A 14,157-nucleotide genomic window follows, 5' to 3' on the forward strand; every position below is an offset into this window, starting at 1 on the left:
TTGCCAAAAAACGGACAGGGGGGCCCAATGCTCCGGGGCCCACGACCACAAATGTACGGGGCACTGGAGGAACCCAGAAAAACCATGGAGGAACCCAGCAACCCCATCAGGGTAGTACCCAGGACACATTATCCATCCGATCTCTCATCAGACGAACCAGAGGGAGCGCAGGGTTGGACATCTGCGCCTCCGCCAGAGCAGTACTAACTCCAGAGATGGGAGTTCAAATCATTCCCACAGGAGTAAAAGGACCTCTTCCCAAAGGAACAGTAGGCTTATTGTTAGGACGTAGTTCTTCTACGCTAAAAGGACTTATGATAAGTCCCGGGGTAATTGATCCCGATTATGAAGGTGAAATAAAAATTATAGCTAGTTCTCCAAAGGGTATATCAGTAATTTCACCAGGAGATAGAATAGCATAGTTATTAATAATATCCAGCCTACATGATAAATTTTCCAGTACTACTATGGAAAGAGGTTCCAGGGGTTTAGGCTCCACAGGTGTAGATTGGGCTATGCTGTCTTTGAATTTAGATTCTCGCCCAATGCTAAAACTAAATATTCAAGGACATGAATTTAATGGGCTACTGGATACAGGTGCAGACCTTAGCATCATATCTCATCAAGAATGGCCAAAACATTGGCCATTACAACAAGCCACTCAAACGCTTCGAGGCCTAGGAGTGGCAACTAATCCCCATAGAAGTGCAATGGTCTTAGATTGGAAGGATCCTGAAGGATGTGAAGGAACTATACAGCCATATGTATTGGATCATCTTCCCGTAAATTTATGGGGACGAGATGTCTTAGATCAATTAGGTTTGACATTAACAAATAATATCAATCAAAATGCACCCACTATTATGGCTAGACAAGGTTTTAGGAAAGGAAAAAGATTAGAAAAACAAGAACAAGGTATAGCAGCACCAATACAAATAGATCAAAGAATAAATAGACATGGACTGGGTTTTCAGAAGGGGTCACTGAGGCAATAAAAATCACTTGGAAATCAGATAGACCGGTATGGGTTTCTCAGTGGCCCCTGACTAAAGAAAAGATACAAGCAGCCCATGACCTGGTCAAACAACAATTAGCAGAGGGACATATACAACCTTCTGTATCTCCCTATAATACTCCCATTTTTGTCATTAAAAAGAAATCTGGTAAATGGAGATTATTACAAGATTTAAGAGCCATTAATAATGAGATGGTTATTATGGGACCTGCTCAATCAGGGATTCCTCAATTGTCTGCTTTACCAAAAACCTGGTATGTTTTAGCTATAGATATTAAAGATTGTTTCTTTTCAATTCCAATTCATCCTGAGGATAGTCCACATTTTGCATTTACTATCCCTGCACTGAATCATGAAGGTCCTGATCAGAGATATGAATGGAAAGTGCTCCCTCAAGGGATGGCTAACAGCCCAACTATGTGTCAAATTTATGTTAATAAAGCAATCCAGCCACTTAGAAATCAAAATCCTGAACTACAAATATTTCACTATATGGATGATGTATTGTTAGCACACAAAGATAAAAACACATTGTTGGAATGTTATGCCACACTTACAAATTTGTTAAAAAATTATAATCTAGAGATAGCAATAGATAAAGTACAATTAAATTTTCCAATTAATTATTTAGGAGTTCTATTATCCTCAACCATGGTCCGTCCACCTAAAATTCAAATACGAGTAGATCAACTCAAATCACTTAATGACTTTCAAAAGTTGTTGGGAGATATAAATTGGATAAGGCCTTATCTAGGCATACCAACAGGAGAGTTGGGACCTTTATTTGATATCCTAAAAGGTCCATCAGATCCAAATTCACCCCGCATATTAACTCCTGAAGCAAGAAAGGCATTAAAAATTATTGAAACATATATGGAAAATATGCATTTGGACAGAATTGATATAAGTTTGCCTTTATTATTTATTGTAATACCAACAAAAAATATTCCTACAGGAGTATTTTGGCAGGAAGGTCCATTATTGTGGATACATTTATCTTACTCTCCTAATACTATTCTTACTAGGTATCCTGAGGCTGTAGGACAATTAATACTGAAAGGAATAAAAGCAGCAAAGGGAGTGTTTGGAATTTCTCCCAATAAAATTATTACTCCATATACTATGGAGCAAATTGATGAGTTAGCTAATGAGTTAAATACATGGGCAATAATCATGTGTAAATCAAATGTTTCATTTGATAATCATTTACCATCTAATCCTTTGTTGTCTTTTTGGTCTAAGCATCCTGTAGTTTTTCCTAAAATGACAAGAAAAACACCTATCGTGAATGCTCCAAATATATTCACTGATGGGTCTAATAATGGTACAGCAGCAGTAGTTACCCCTGATCAAACTTTTACATTTTTAGTTCCCAAACAATCAGCTCAAAAGGTAGAGCTCAATGCAGTTTTACAAGCTTTTGTGATGTTTAAAGATTCTGTATTTAATTTATTTTCTGATAGTCAGTATATAGTTAATGCTATAATATCCCTTGAAGATGCTGGTAGGATTTCCCCTTCCTCTACTGTTTTCTCTTTGTTTTCCACTATACAAAGTCTATCTGGGATAGAAAAGATCCATTCTTTATAGGACATATCAGGGCACATACAGGATTGCCTGGAGCCCTTAGTTTGGGCAATGATTTAGCAGATTAAACTACACATGATATACATATTTTTTCTACTGTAGAAGAAGCTACAAATTTTCATAAAAGGTTTCATGTTAATGCTAATACTTTACAAAAGCGTTTTAAAATAACTAAGGAACAAGCCAGGCATATAATAAAACAATGTCAAAATTGTGTGACCTTTTTACCACAAGTTAATCTTGGAGTCAATCCTAGAGGACTGATACCTAACCATATTTGGCAGATGGACGTCACACACTTGCCAGAATTTGGAAAATTAAAATATTTACATGTTACAGTTGATACTTCTTCCGGATTTTTGATGGGCTCCCTTCATGCCGGAGAAAAAACTAAAGATGTTATAGCTCATTGCTTACAAAATTTTGCCACTGTGGGTGTTCCTAAACAGTTAAAAACTGATAATGGTCCTGGTTACACTTCTAACTCTTTTAAACAATTTTGCTCATCTTTTGGTATTACTCATATAACAGGAATCCCATACAATCCACAGGGGCAAGGCATAGTTGAAAGAGCTCATCAAACTATTAAAACGTACTTATTAAAGCAAAAAGAGGGAATTGGAAAGGGGTATATATCCCCCAAAGATAAACTTAAAATAACCCTTTTTACTCTAAACTTTCTAAATTTGGATTCATCAGGACTTAGTGCTGCGGAAAGACATATGTATCCGAAAAATGTACATAAGCCTAAGGTACTTTGGAAAGATATTCTAACAGGACAATGGAAAGGTCCCGACCCAGTTATTGTCTGGAGTCGGGGTTCCGTTTGTGTGTTCCCACAGGGAGAACAGCAGCCGATTTGGATTCCAGAGAGGTTAACCAAAACAATTTCTACAGAAAAAGAAGATGATTTGACTGAAATCCATAACAGCTGATATCCAGAGCTCCAGCTTGGCTATTCTTACATCTGCGACAGTGATTAACCACGGTGCCTTTTTTCAATATCTATTTTATTATTGCATTTTTCCCACATCATAAAGTTCTATTTTATTTTTTGAGCTCATACAAACCTAGGTTAATGTTTTTCTGATCAGTTTTGTTTTTTGACTGTGTTTTATTTTTTGACTGTGGAGTTTTTAAACATTGCAATGGAGATTTCACCTAGGTAAAGCTACAAGGCCTTTATTATTGTCTTATATGTTGTATGTTATGTGCGCACACTTCTGTTTTGTGTTGTATGTCTGTATGTGTGTATGTCCATATATCTTATATGAGGAGCGCTCATGAATAAATGGATCCAAATTTTTTTTATTCACGTGATTTTAATGGTTTAATTTAGATTGGGTAAACAGCTGTTGAAAATTGTTTTAATATGTGAACAAAATAGGAGGTTAACAGATCTGTTTGTTTGCTTTCACCTTTCCTTCTCATTATATTTAATAATTCTGTTCAGGATAATGTAAATTGTTCAAAAAATTGTTTTCTTAATGCCTGTTGGAATGTTACATAATTTTTTTCCTAGCATCATTGCCAGAATTCCTATCTTCATCCCAGTGCCGGTGAAGACAAAGATAAAACCAAACTACAGCTTCTTCGGTAGCTATCAACAAACTGTATAAACTGATGCATCAGTGAATAATAACTCAACAAGTAATGCTCAATCAAGGAGTAGATTTACTTTGGGAGGAAATGGACATATTGACAGATTCCTCTACTTTGAACTGCTTGCAGAACTTGCCTGGACTATGTATCACTTGTATGCATTGTGAACTATCTGTTGGTGCAGCGAATTGTGGTAATGCTGGCATCTTTGCTGATGGTGTCACTGGTGGTACAATTTTTCAAAGGAGCCCTCAATTGGCTTGGTGTCATGGCATTTTTCATCCTCCTCCCTTCTACTAGTGATGGTCTAAAATTTGGGGGCCAACAGAGGTGAGGCAAAGAACCTCACCCCCCCATTGGCACCAAGGACAAGTTTGGGGGCCAACAGAGGTGAGGCAAAGAACCTCACCCCCCCACTGGTGCAAAGGCCTATCCACAAGTATGGCTGTATGCTGGACCGGTAGTCAGTGACGGGTATGATCCGATTGCAGTGGTACCAACCTAAGACAGGAGGCTGACGCCTAGAGGTCAGTTCATCCGATGACGGGTAAAGACCATATGTTGAATTGGACTACCTAACAGGCACGGTCCCTAAGCCACATTACTTGTTGTTTATTTAAACAGAAGGGGGGAGATGCTGAGGGCCACAGCCGAGTCTGTATGGCCCCTGGCATTTTGCCAACAGTATTGATTGACAGGCAAGGCGTTAATATCCGCCTCTGCCGCTACTTTTGAGTTCTAGCGCTAATTTTGAGTTCTCGCGCTATTTTTAGTTCTCACGGGGATTCCCCGGGAGTTCCCATTGGTTGTCGAAGTGCAGGAGGAGGGTTTTCCCGGGGAGATATTTCCGGCTGGGGGTTCCTGGAGGAGCCTCGTGGCTTTTCGGGAGGATTCCCCAGGAGCGTGTGTGAGGTTTTTTCTTGCAGTAGAAAAAATAAAATTTGTTCCTGCTTTAGTGGCTCGTGATTTGTGCCCAGCCAGACTGCGGCAGGGAAGGAAATCATCGCGGCTCAGAATCGGGATGAATGGGGTCTGCGCTCAGCAGCTGGGCTCGGGAGAGCAGTGGGTCCTGAAGACGCACAGAGACCAGCGAGCGAAGAGGACGGAGTTAGAGACGGAGGAGAAGGTCCAGGAGGCGCCGAGCGACATTGACAAATGGAAAGAAAGACACCTAAAACCAGAGACTGCACTTTTAAACTCCTACCAAAATCAGAACCAGGGAAAACCTTACAGAAATACAGCAAATGAAATTAAATATATGAAAATGAATAATAACAAAATATCAAAACTATCATATTTTGTAAATAGACAAAAATGTCTGATCATGAGAAAAAAATCACGTCTTTACGCCAACACAACTGGGATTTTAGATGAGAAGGTTCCCAGGAACCTACGGCCACTGAGATGGCCGCAAAGAAGAGCAGGAGCATGGGCAGCCAGGACCCAAGAGCCAGACAGGCGGCCAGCTGGACCACACAGCCCAGCGGGGACTCCACCTGGTCTGTCACTTCATCGCCATCAGGAAGACAATGACCGGCCTGGGCATTTGTTCAGGAAAGAAAGCCCCGACGTCCACTCAGATGCACAGGGACTGACCACTGGGAGCTCAGCGCCCAGTGTGAACTGTGGGGGCGACAAACAGCCCCTTTCGCTTCCTCCCTGAGTGGACGCCCTCTCCCCTCCTGTGTCACTGCTTGGCCAGGAGTTCCAGCGCTGGGGGACAGATGTGGTAAGGCCTCCCGCCCTCTCCTGGCCCCACAGGGACAGCTGTGGCTTGTCCTGAGGCCAGCTGTGAGTGGTCGCAGCTGCCTCTGAAAGGCTGAGGATCTCCTTCCACATGGACTTCGTTAAAGTCTTCAGCAGGAGTGGACGTTGGGTGTTTAGATGCTTCATGTGCATCTATGTGAATAAGATGCGTCCCTGTTGGGGGCCATGATCAAGTCAAGATGGCGCCTGGCAGTTTGCCAGGAGGAGTGGTTTGTGAAGCAACGCCACCGAGCCCTTTAGATGGTGGGGATTCCTGTTTGGCTGACTGCTGTATCTACACGATGCTGATTGAGTCAAGCTGTGTGTCATCAGTTAGGCATATAGACCTCTGCTGTCCCGCAATAAAGTGGCTCCCACTTCAACCTTCAAGTTGCCTGTCACCTCCCGGTTATTTGGCCCAGCCGGACTGCGGCACGTCCCACCTGGCCATTCCTACGGGGTGCAGGGCCACCTCCCTGGAAGGAACTCCACATGGTGGTGGGGTGCTGCCTCTCTAACCTGTGGTCACGGTCAGCTCGCTGTGGGGGAATCTGCATCTACACCATCGGGGAGACGGAATGTTTCTTTTCCTGTAAAGACTCCACCAAACCTCACGAAGCCAGGTGTAGCTCCCTGGGAGAGCGTTTGCCAGGCCCTGGGCTCTGCCCCAGCACCACCGAGGGCACCCCACACATGCACATGTGCGTACACACACACACACACACCTGCCATAGCTCATGAACAAAGCCAGTGAGGATACGGGTCCTGAAATCAACACAGAGGCCCGTGGCGTCTCTGCACACTCCCAATAAAACCATCCAAAAGCAGAATCAGTAGTCCCCACGACAGCAAAAAAATACTGAGGAGGGCTGGGACGTGGCATTGGTGAGTGCTGGCCTGGCGTGCCCAGGCCCTGGTTCAATCCCCAGCCCCACAAAAGAAAACAAAATCTCCAGGATAAGTTTACCCAAGGAAGCGGAAGATGTGGCACTGACTGGCGAAGGACCTGAAGACACAGAAGAACAGAAAGGGAAACACCAAACTCGAACGGGTCGGTCAGCACCGGTGGGATGTCCACGTGGCCCAGGGCAACCCGCAGCTGGGGCAGTGCCTGAGCTCCAATCTTACTTGAAGAAAAACAGGAAAACGTGGTTTTCCTTTCTTGTAAAGACTCTGCCCAGGGTGAAGCCGGGTGTAGCTCTGTGGGAGAGCGTCTGCCAGCCTTGCCCAGATTCTAAACCCCGTGGAACCACAGTATTCCCTGAGTCTCCTGAGGTCCAGAGCCGGTGGCACCACAGGTGACGCTACGATGATCCGAGGGACGCGCGGAGCATGAAGCAGAATAGGCACCAGACGTGAACCCCAGCCCTGGGTGAGCAGGGGGGAGGACTGTGCCGTCCATCAATGCACGGGGGACCACGTGTCCACTCGGAAAGAGAGAACCTCACACCAAGAAAACAAGTCAGGTACCAGGAACTCAGACCCCAGCACGACCTGAGCTGAGGGCCACTGCAGAGAGCTGCCGCTGGACGGTCTGGGGTGGCCCCTGGGCCTGAGAGCACAGGCCCCTCGGGCCACCGAAGCCAAGACTGATGGACAGGATGATGCGGAAGGAGGGAACGAGCACAGGACCTGTCCCGGGCACCCAGAGACGCCCTCCGAGCCTCAGGACGAGCCGCCCAGGGCCAGGCTGCTCTGCCCACAGGGAACCGTCCTGGGCACACGTCCCCAGGGGGGACCCAGGACGACCGCACAGGTGCACGCACAGAGACTGGCCTCCCCGGGCAGGTCGGGCGGGAGTGGGGCAAGCCCCGGCCCAGCCCTCCGCTGTGGCGCGACCCCGCTGAACAGGGTCCTCTAAGCTCTCCAGATGGGACCAAAAGGGACTGTCTCACAGCCGTGAACCTCCCTCCATGAGTGGTCCCTGAGCGCTGTGTGTAGGACCCACTGGGTGGAGGTGATGTGGTCTGGGTATGAGGTGTCCCCAGAAGCTCATGGGAGGGACATTGCAGGAAGGTCAGAGGTGAGGGGACGGGTCAGGAGCCTTGGCCGAGTCACAGTGCACCCATCCCTGACAGGGATGAGCGGGGCGGTGGCTGGAGGGGGCGGGTTGTGGCCGCAGGAGGTGGGTCCCTAGGGGCTACCCTTGGGTTTACATTTTGTCTGTGGTGAAGGGTGTCTGTCTGTCTGCTTCCTGGTGTCCTGTCCTGAGCTGTCCGGCCTCATCTGCAGCCCGGAGCTAGGGAGCTGGCCGTCCGTGGACGGAGACCTCTGAAACTGTGAGCACCAGATGAGCATTTCCTCCTCCAAAACTGTCCTTGGTCCGTCTTCTGGTCACAGCAGCAAAGAAAGCTGAGTAAGGAGAAGCTGTGACCGGGACGGGGTCGTCACTGTGGCCAGCTGACCTGTGGCTCAGCAGCCTCGGAGCCTTCTGGAACCGTGGGAGGGACTTTGAAAGGTCGGTGATGCCGACTGGAGACGCTCAGGGTGCCGCGAGCTGGGTGTATGCGGTGATTCTGGGGGAGCTCAGCAGACCTAAGCTCGGGGGGTTCGGGGAACGTGGCGGGGACCGGCGGCCACAGCACCGCGTTCCGGCCAGTAAGTCTGCACGTCCTGCCCGCGTCCTGAGACTGCGTGGGGCTCCGTCAGCGACGGCAGCTGGTCAGCTGGTGGAGGGACTCTGCAGGCATCAGACAGCGCTGGCAGCTTGTCGTCGGGTTTGCTGTGACAATCAGGAGCAGAAACATCCCAAACCCAAACGTGGCCAGAAAACTGTGAGAGACCTGGGGCTGAGGGAGCTGTGGTTGTGCAGGCGCCACGGCACTGAAGGCGCAGCTGAGCGCTTACCTGGGGACTGCAGAAAGGGTGGCGGGAGGCCCCCGGGATTGCCACGGTCACGGTCTCCGGCCCAAGGCAGTAAAAGTAAGAATTCCCTTGAGAAGAGAGCCTGGGCCCAGGGGCTGCGAAGCTGGCTCACACGCCCGCCGTCCAGGCCCCCCGAGGCCCAGCAGCCAGCGTCCCGGAGGCATGGCTACTGCCCCAGGTGGCGGCAGACCTCGGAATTGACCCGTGGTGCTGCTTCTGTGGAAGGAAGGTGCTGGAGATTCATGGGGGCCACCGAGGTTTCACAGGAGGCCTGGGAGGCCACGGGTACAGGGTCGGAGCTCGGCAGCCCCCCGAGAGGACGACGTGCCAGGGCGGGCAGGAAGCTCGGCAGAGACCACTGAGGTCAAGACGTGCCAGCAGCAGGGGCCTCGTCCTGGAGAAGCCCAGGGACAGGCAGAGAAGCCAGCAGAGGCCACGTGGCTGCCACCACACGCACACAGGGCGGAGCCAACGCCACCCCGCCCTGTGGCCAGGTGCCCACGTGGAGCCGCAGGACTGCCTGCCCCGCTGGGCTCTGGCTGCACTGGCCTGCCCCGTCCTGGGAGGCCCTGCTCCCTGTGGCTGGGGAGTGTCCACTGCGCACCATCCTACACAGCACCCCCGCAGCTCACCTCTGATCAGCTCAGGCTGAGAGTTGGCCCTGGACCCCAGGAGAGAGTCTGGACTTGTGCTCTCGGGAAATCCGGAACCACTGGCCCCGGGGACTCTGGCAAAGGACTGAATGTGCTCTGCACGGCGAGAGGAGGTCAGCCTTGGGGGCCAGGGAGGGGATGGTCGGTTCAGCTCAGGTGGGAGATAGCGCCAGAAAGTTTCAGGGGCGTAGACTGGGTTATGGGAGCCGCGAGCCCACCCCCGCCATGGTCCTCTGACAGGGACGACGGGTGGCAGCCACAGGCCGGGGTGTGGCTGGAGGAGGGTCCCCGGGCCTGTCCTGGGCTGTGTATTTGGTGAGTGGAGCCCCTTCCCCAGCTGCTCTCCTGCCCAGTGTCCTGCCTCCCCTCAAGCCCTGAGGAGTGGTCAGCCGCCGGGCACGGAGGCCTCAGAAGCCGCGAGCCCCACATGAACCTTTCCTCCTCTAAAGTTGTCCTCGTCGGGCCTTTTGGTCACAGTGGCAGAGAGCTGACCAGCACAGCTGGAGATGAACGTGTCCATCTTGGCTTGGCTGAAAGACGGTTCCTAAGGGTCACCACCCCACCGTCCCCTGACATGGCGGGGACCCGGAGTCAGACGTCCACACCCTTCTCCACGTCCACACCCCTCTCCACGTCCACACCCCTCTCCACGTCCACAGGAACAGAGATGACTGTTTTTAGGAAGCAGCCGCTCTCCAGAACACGTGCCCAGAGGACAGTGATGCGTTCCACTCACCAACATGCAGACGACACAAAAGGCAGCCTCCCCACACACTTTCCAGGAGGGAGACTGAGGACGGGGCCTCATGGGTAGAAGCAGAGTCTAGTGGGACTCACGGAGGTGGAGGGGCTGAGACTCCTCTAGAACCAGGGGCGGCGGGCTGTTGGGTGGAGAGCTGAGTGACGGCACTCACCGCAAAACACCAGGAGCATCTTCAGTGGCGGGATCACTCCCAGCCAAACCCTGGAAGGACCCAGATCCCCCACTTGGGAAGAAAATGGACAGAGAACACGCAGCAGGCTGCACTGTCACAGTTCACAACACAGGACCAAAGGGGTGACCGTGATGTCACAGCCACGGGGGCCTCCCAGGCAGTCCTGGAGCGAAGAGCTGAAGACGGAGGGCCAGGCGGACCAGGCCACGCCGACCAGGGGCAGAGAAGGAGGAACAGCAAGTGCTTCTGGCAGGAGGAAGGTTAGAACTCGTCCCTCAGGATCCTCAGAAAGTTCTGCAGCCTCAACCAGACACTCAGAGTCAGAGCCTCCCCAAGCCCCAGATCATACCCAGCTGAACTCTCCACCCAGCACAAGGGCAGGAAACGGCGTTGAAGGTCATGCTCGTGCTCGAACACACGTCGCCGTGGGCACAACATGACGCCCGTGTTGAGAAAGCTGCGGGAGGACGTGCTCCACTAAATCAGGGGCACGAGTCCAGAAAGAAGGCGACGAGGCCTTCAGGAATTAACTGTCCCCCACTGCAGAGGGACACAGAGGATCCCACAGGACAGGGAGCAGAGCTCCAGGGGATGCCTGCGCCCAGGCCACGGGAACAGCCCAGAGACAAGTGGAGCTGGCCGCCTGTGCGCACCTCTCCGCCGAGGAGTGTGCAGAGGGTTTAGTGACAGGTGCGCAGGAGAACAAGCCCACCACAGAAGCCACCACTGTCCCCTCCAGGAAGGGAAGGCAAACCAGAGCCGAGCCGCCCACGAGGGAGGACACAGAGCCCCTGCTGAGCCCGGAAGTCCCACGGATGCCAAGCTCCGAGGTGACCAGCACCGAGGCAGCGCTGCCATCCGGGGGTGGGGACGGGGACTCCTCCCGAGGCTCGTGGTGAACAGAGGAGGAACCCGGATCACATCAAGGACACTCCAGGACCGGCAGACAACACAGGCCCTTCAGTAAGTGGGGTAACCAGGAGGTGTTGGGGTGGACCTGCAGCAGGAGAGCCGGCCACCGCAGAGCTCGCAGAGGGACCAGCAGGAGAGCACAGAGGGACGCTCCTGGCCAGGGCACCCTCGTCCCCTGGAAGAGCCGTAGGCTGGGGTGGCACAGCAAGTGCATGCACCACAAAGTGAAAAGTCACACCAAAGGACAGACGGGGCAGAGGAGAGGCCGTGATTCCCTGACCCGACTCCCAGGCAGCCAACCTCAGCCAGCCGAGGCACGCGGTGACACCTGGTTTCACAGCAGGAACACTCCCGCCAGTGACCGCCAGCACCAGTCACACTCGGAGCTGGTGCTGCGCCAGGCCATCCCCACAGTGAACTGTTGTCAGCTGCTGTTGATACAAACCCCAACACCAACAAGGAAAGGGAGGCCCTGCGGCTCCTGCAGGAAACACTCCACGGGTATAAATCCTGCCCAGAGCTCCCCCACCCCAGCTGGGCCTCGGCATGGCGCACTCCTGCTGCACCAGAGCCTGTGTCATTGCTGCGTCCACCATGTCCGTCTGCTCACCCAGCCTGGGCCCCGACTCCTCCTGGCAGGTGGACGACTGCCCAGAGAGCTGCTGCGAGCCCCCCTGCTGCACCCCCAGCTGCTGCCAGCCCAGCTGCTGCGCCCCAGCCCCCTGCCTGACCCTCCTCTGCACCCCAGTGAGCTGTGTGTCCAGACCCTGCTGCCAATCAGTCTGCACCAGCTCCTGTACCCCCTCCTGCTGCCAGCAGTCTAGCTGCCAGTCTGATTGCTGCAGCTGCTCCCCCTGCCAGCCGTCCTGCTGTGTGTCCCTCTGCTGCAAGCCCCTGTGCTGCAAGCCAGTCTGCTGCAAGCCCCTGTGCTGTGTGCCCATCTGCTCTGAGGCTTCCTCCTCCTGCTGCCAGCAGTCTAGCTGCCAGTCTGACTGCTGCAGCTCCTCCCCCTGCCAGCCGTCCTGCTGCGTGCCCGTCTGCTGCAAGCCCGTCTGCTGCTACAGACCCTCCTCCTGCGTGTCCCTGCTCTGCCGCCCCGTGTGCAGACCCGCCTGCTGCGTGCCCGTCTCCTCCTGCTGTGCCTCCTCCTGCCAGCCCAGCTGCTGCCGCCCGGCCTCCTGTGTGTCCCTGCTCTGCCGCCCCACCTGCTCCCGCCCGGCCTGCTGTGGTGTCTCCTTGGGCTAGAGGTCCTGCTGCTGACCGGCCATGTCCCCAGGCCAGTGGGCTCAGGTCCCTCCTCCCCACCCGGGTGTCCTGACCCCAGCCTGCAGGAGCCCACACAGAAGGACCAGCTCCTGCCCTTCCTCTCTGTCCAGCCCAAGTCTGAGGCCTGAGCCCTCCCTGGCTGCTCTCTGGCCCTGCCCATGGGAGAGCTGGCTGCTGCACCCACTTCCTGCCCCAGGCCACCACCCTCCCCAGTAGGGACTGGGTCCTCCTGACCCTGGTCTTGTCCCCAGAAGTGCCACTCTCTGATCATCAATAAAGCTGTGCTGCCCACACTCTCTGCACTGCTGGACACTGCCGGGGGAGGGGCAGGGTGGGGACTGGGCCTCGTTCTGGGCCCTGAGCCAGGGGACCCTCCTCGCCTCACCAGCAGTGACGCTTGAGGTTACTGCACGTGACCTGGAGGGTCCTGTCCTCCTCCGTCTGTGTTCTGCGGTTGCACTGTCCATGTCCTCTGGGACTCGGGCTCTGTGCACTGGTCACGTCCCCTGGACACCACGTCTTTCCTGGCGCAGGTGGGCAGCTGGGGTGGTGAAGCCACAGCTGTGCTGGAGGTCGGAGGTGAGGGGTCTCAGGCTTCAGCCCAGCACCCAGAGGGCTCCATCTGGGAAGGTGTGAGCGTCCTGGGCCCTGCACGCCGTGGACACACACACACACACACACTCACACACACTCACGTGGGCACTCAGGGAGGCCCAGGCCCCACCATGGAGGAGCTGCCAGGGGCGGAGAACAGAGAGGCCGCCCCAGAGCCCACCTGGAGTTGGGGAGACACAGGGACACAGGGACGGCCATGGGCTCGGGAAGCCCAGGAAGTGAGAGAAGGAAACAGTGTCCAGCCAGGGGCGGAGCCGCCATGGACACGCAGGGCCAGCTGCCCAGACACGCCGCCCCAGCCCAGGGAGTCCGAGGAGTCTCCTGAAGTACAGGGGCAAAGGGACACAGGAGGCAACTGTGCTGCACTGTCCCCAGAGGCCCAGCCTCCACCTCTCCAGGGAGGGAGCCCACAGTCGCAGCACGACTCTTCATCCATGGCCGTTTGAGAAGGACACCGTCCCTGTCGCTGCTGGGCCAAGGGGCGTGGCATTCTACGTGGAACTCCGCCTGTCTGCAGAGGACGGGCACGCAGCCCTCGGGCTCAACCAGGCCAGCAGGGCTGCCAGAGTGTCCATGCCCTGTCCCTTGTGCCCAGGGCCAGCCTTCACATTGCCCACAGCCCCAGGAGGCCTTTCCAGAAGGCAGGACGGGAAGCGCGAGCAGGATGTGGAGGAGGTGGCCCAGCAGACCGCCCAGGCTGGCCCAGGCGCCCAGCACAGGGCACAGCCAGCTGCAGAGCCGGGGGGGGGGGGGACATCTTTTGACTCCAGTGTCCCAGGAGCTCAGGTCACTCTCGGGACACTAACTCGGTGGGACAGTGGCCAGCTGAGGAAGAATGCAGTCATGACAATGCTACTCCAGAAAATGGTCACAACAACCCACTGCAAGCGGGGGAATCGCGCTTGTGTTTATTAAATAGGAAATTTTAAGACATTTGAAGAGACTCAGTGAAATGTGTCCA

At 53.4% G+C, this 14,157-nt stretch overlaps 2 protein-coding genes across 2 annotated transcripts in view; one reads left to right on the top strand and one right to left on the bottom strand.

Annotated features, from left to right (window-relative positions):
• The window catches only part of Tspear (thrombospondin type laminin G domain and EAR repeats), a 157,745-nt gene that overhangs the window by 90,449 nt on the left and 53,139 nt on the right, over window positions 1-14,157 (bottom strand). The gene's annotated exons all lie outside the window — the stretch shown is intronic.
• Window positions 11,862-12,560, top strand: LOC144253277 (uncharacterized). The gene has a single exon (XM_077795082.1). It carries the CDS (start codon window positions 11,862-11,864, stop codon window positions 12,558-12,560), a length of 699 nt encoding a protein of 232 aa, XP_077651208.1.

Source organism: Urocitellus parryii, chromosome 2, assembly GCF_045843805.1.
Source record: "Urocitellus parryii isolate mUroPar1 chromosome 2, mUroPar1.hap1, whole genome shotgun sequence".
Classification (NCBI taxonomy): domain Eukaryota; kingdom Metazoa; phylum Chordata; class Mammalia; order Rodentia; family Sciuridae; genus Urocitellus; species Urocitellus parryii.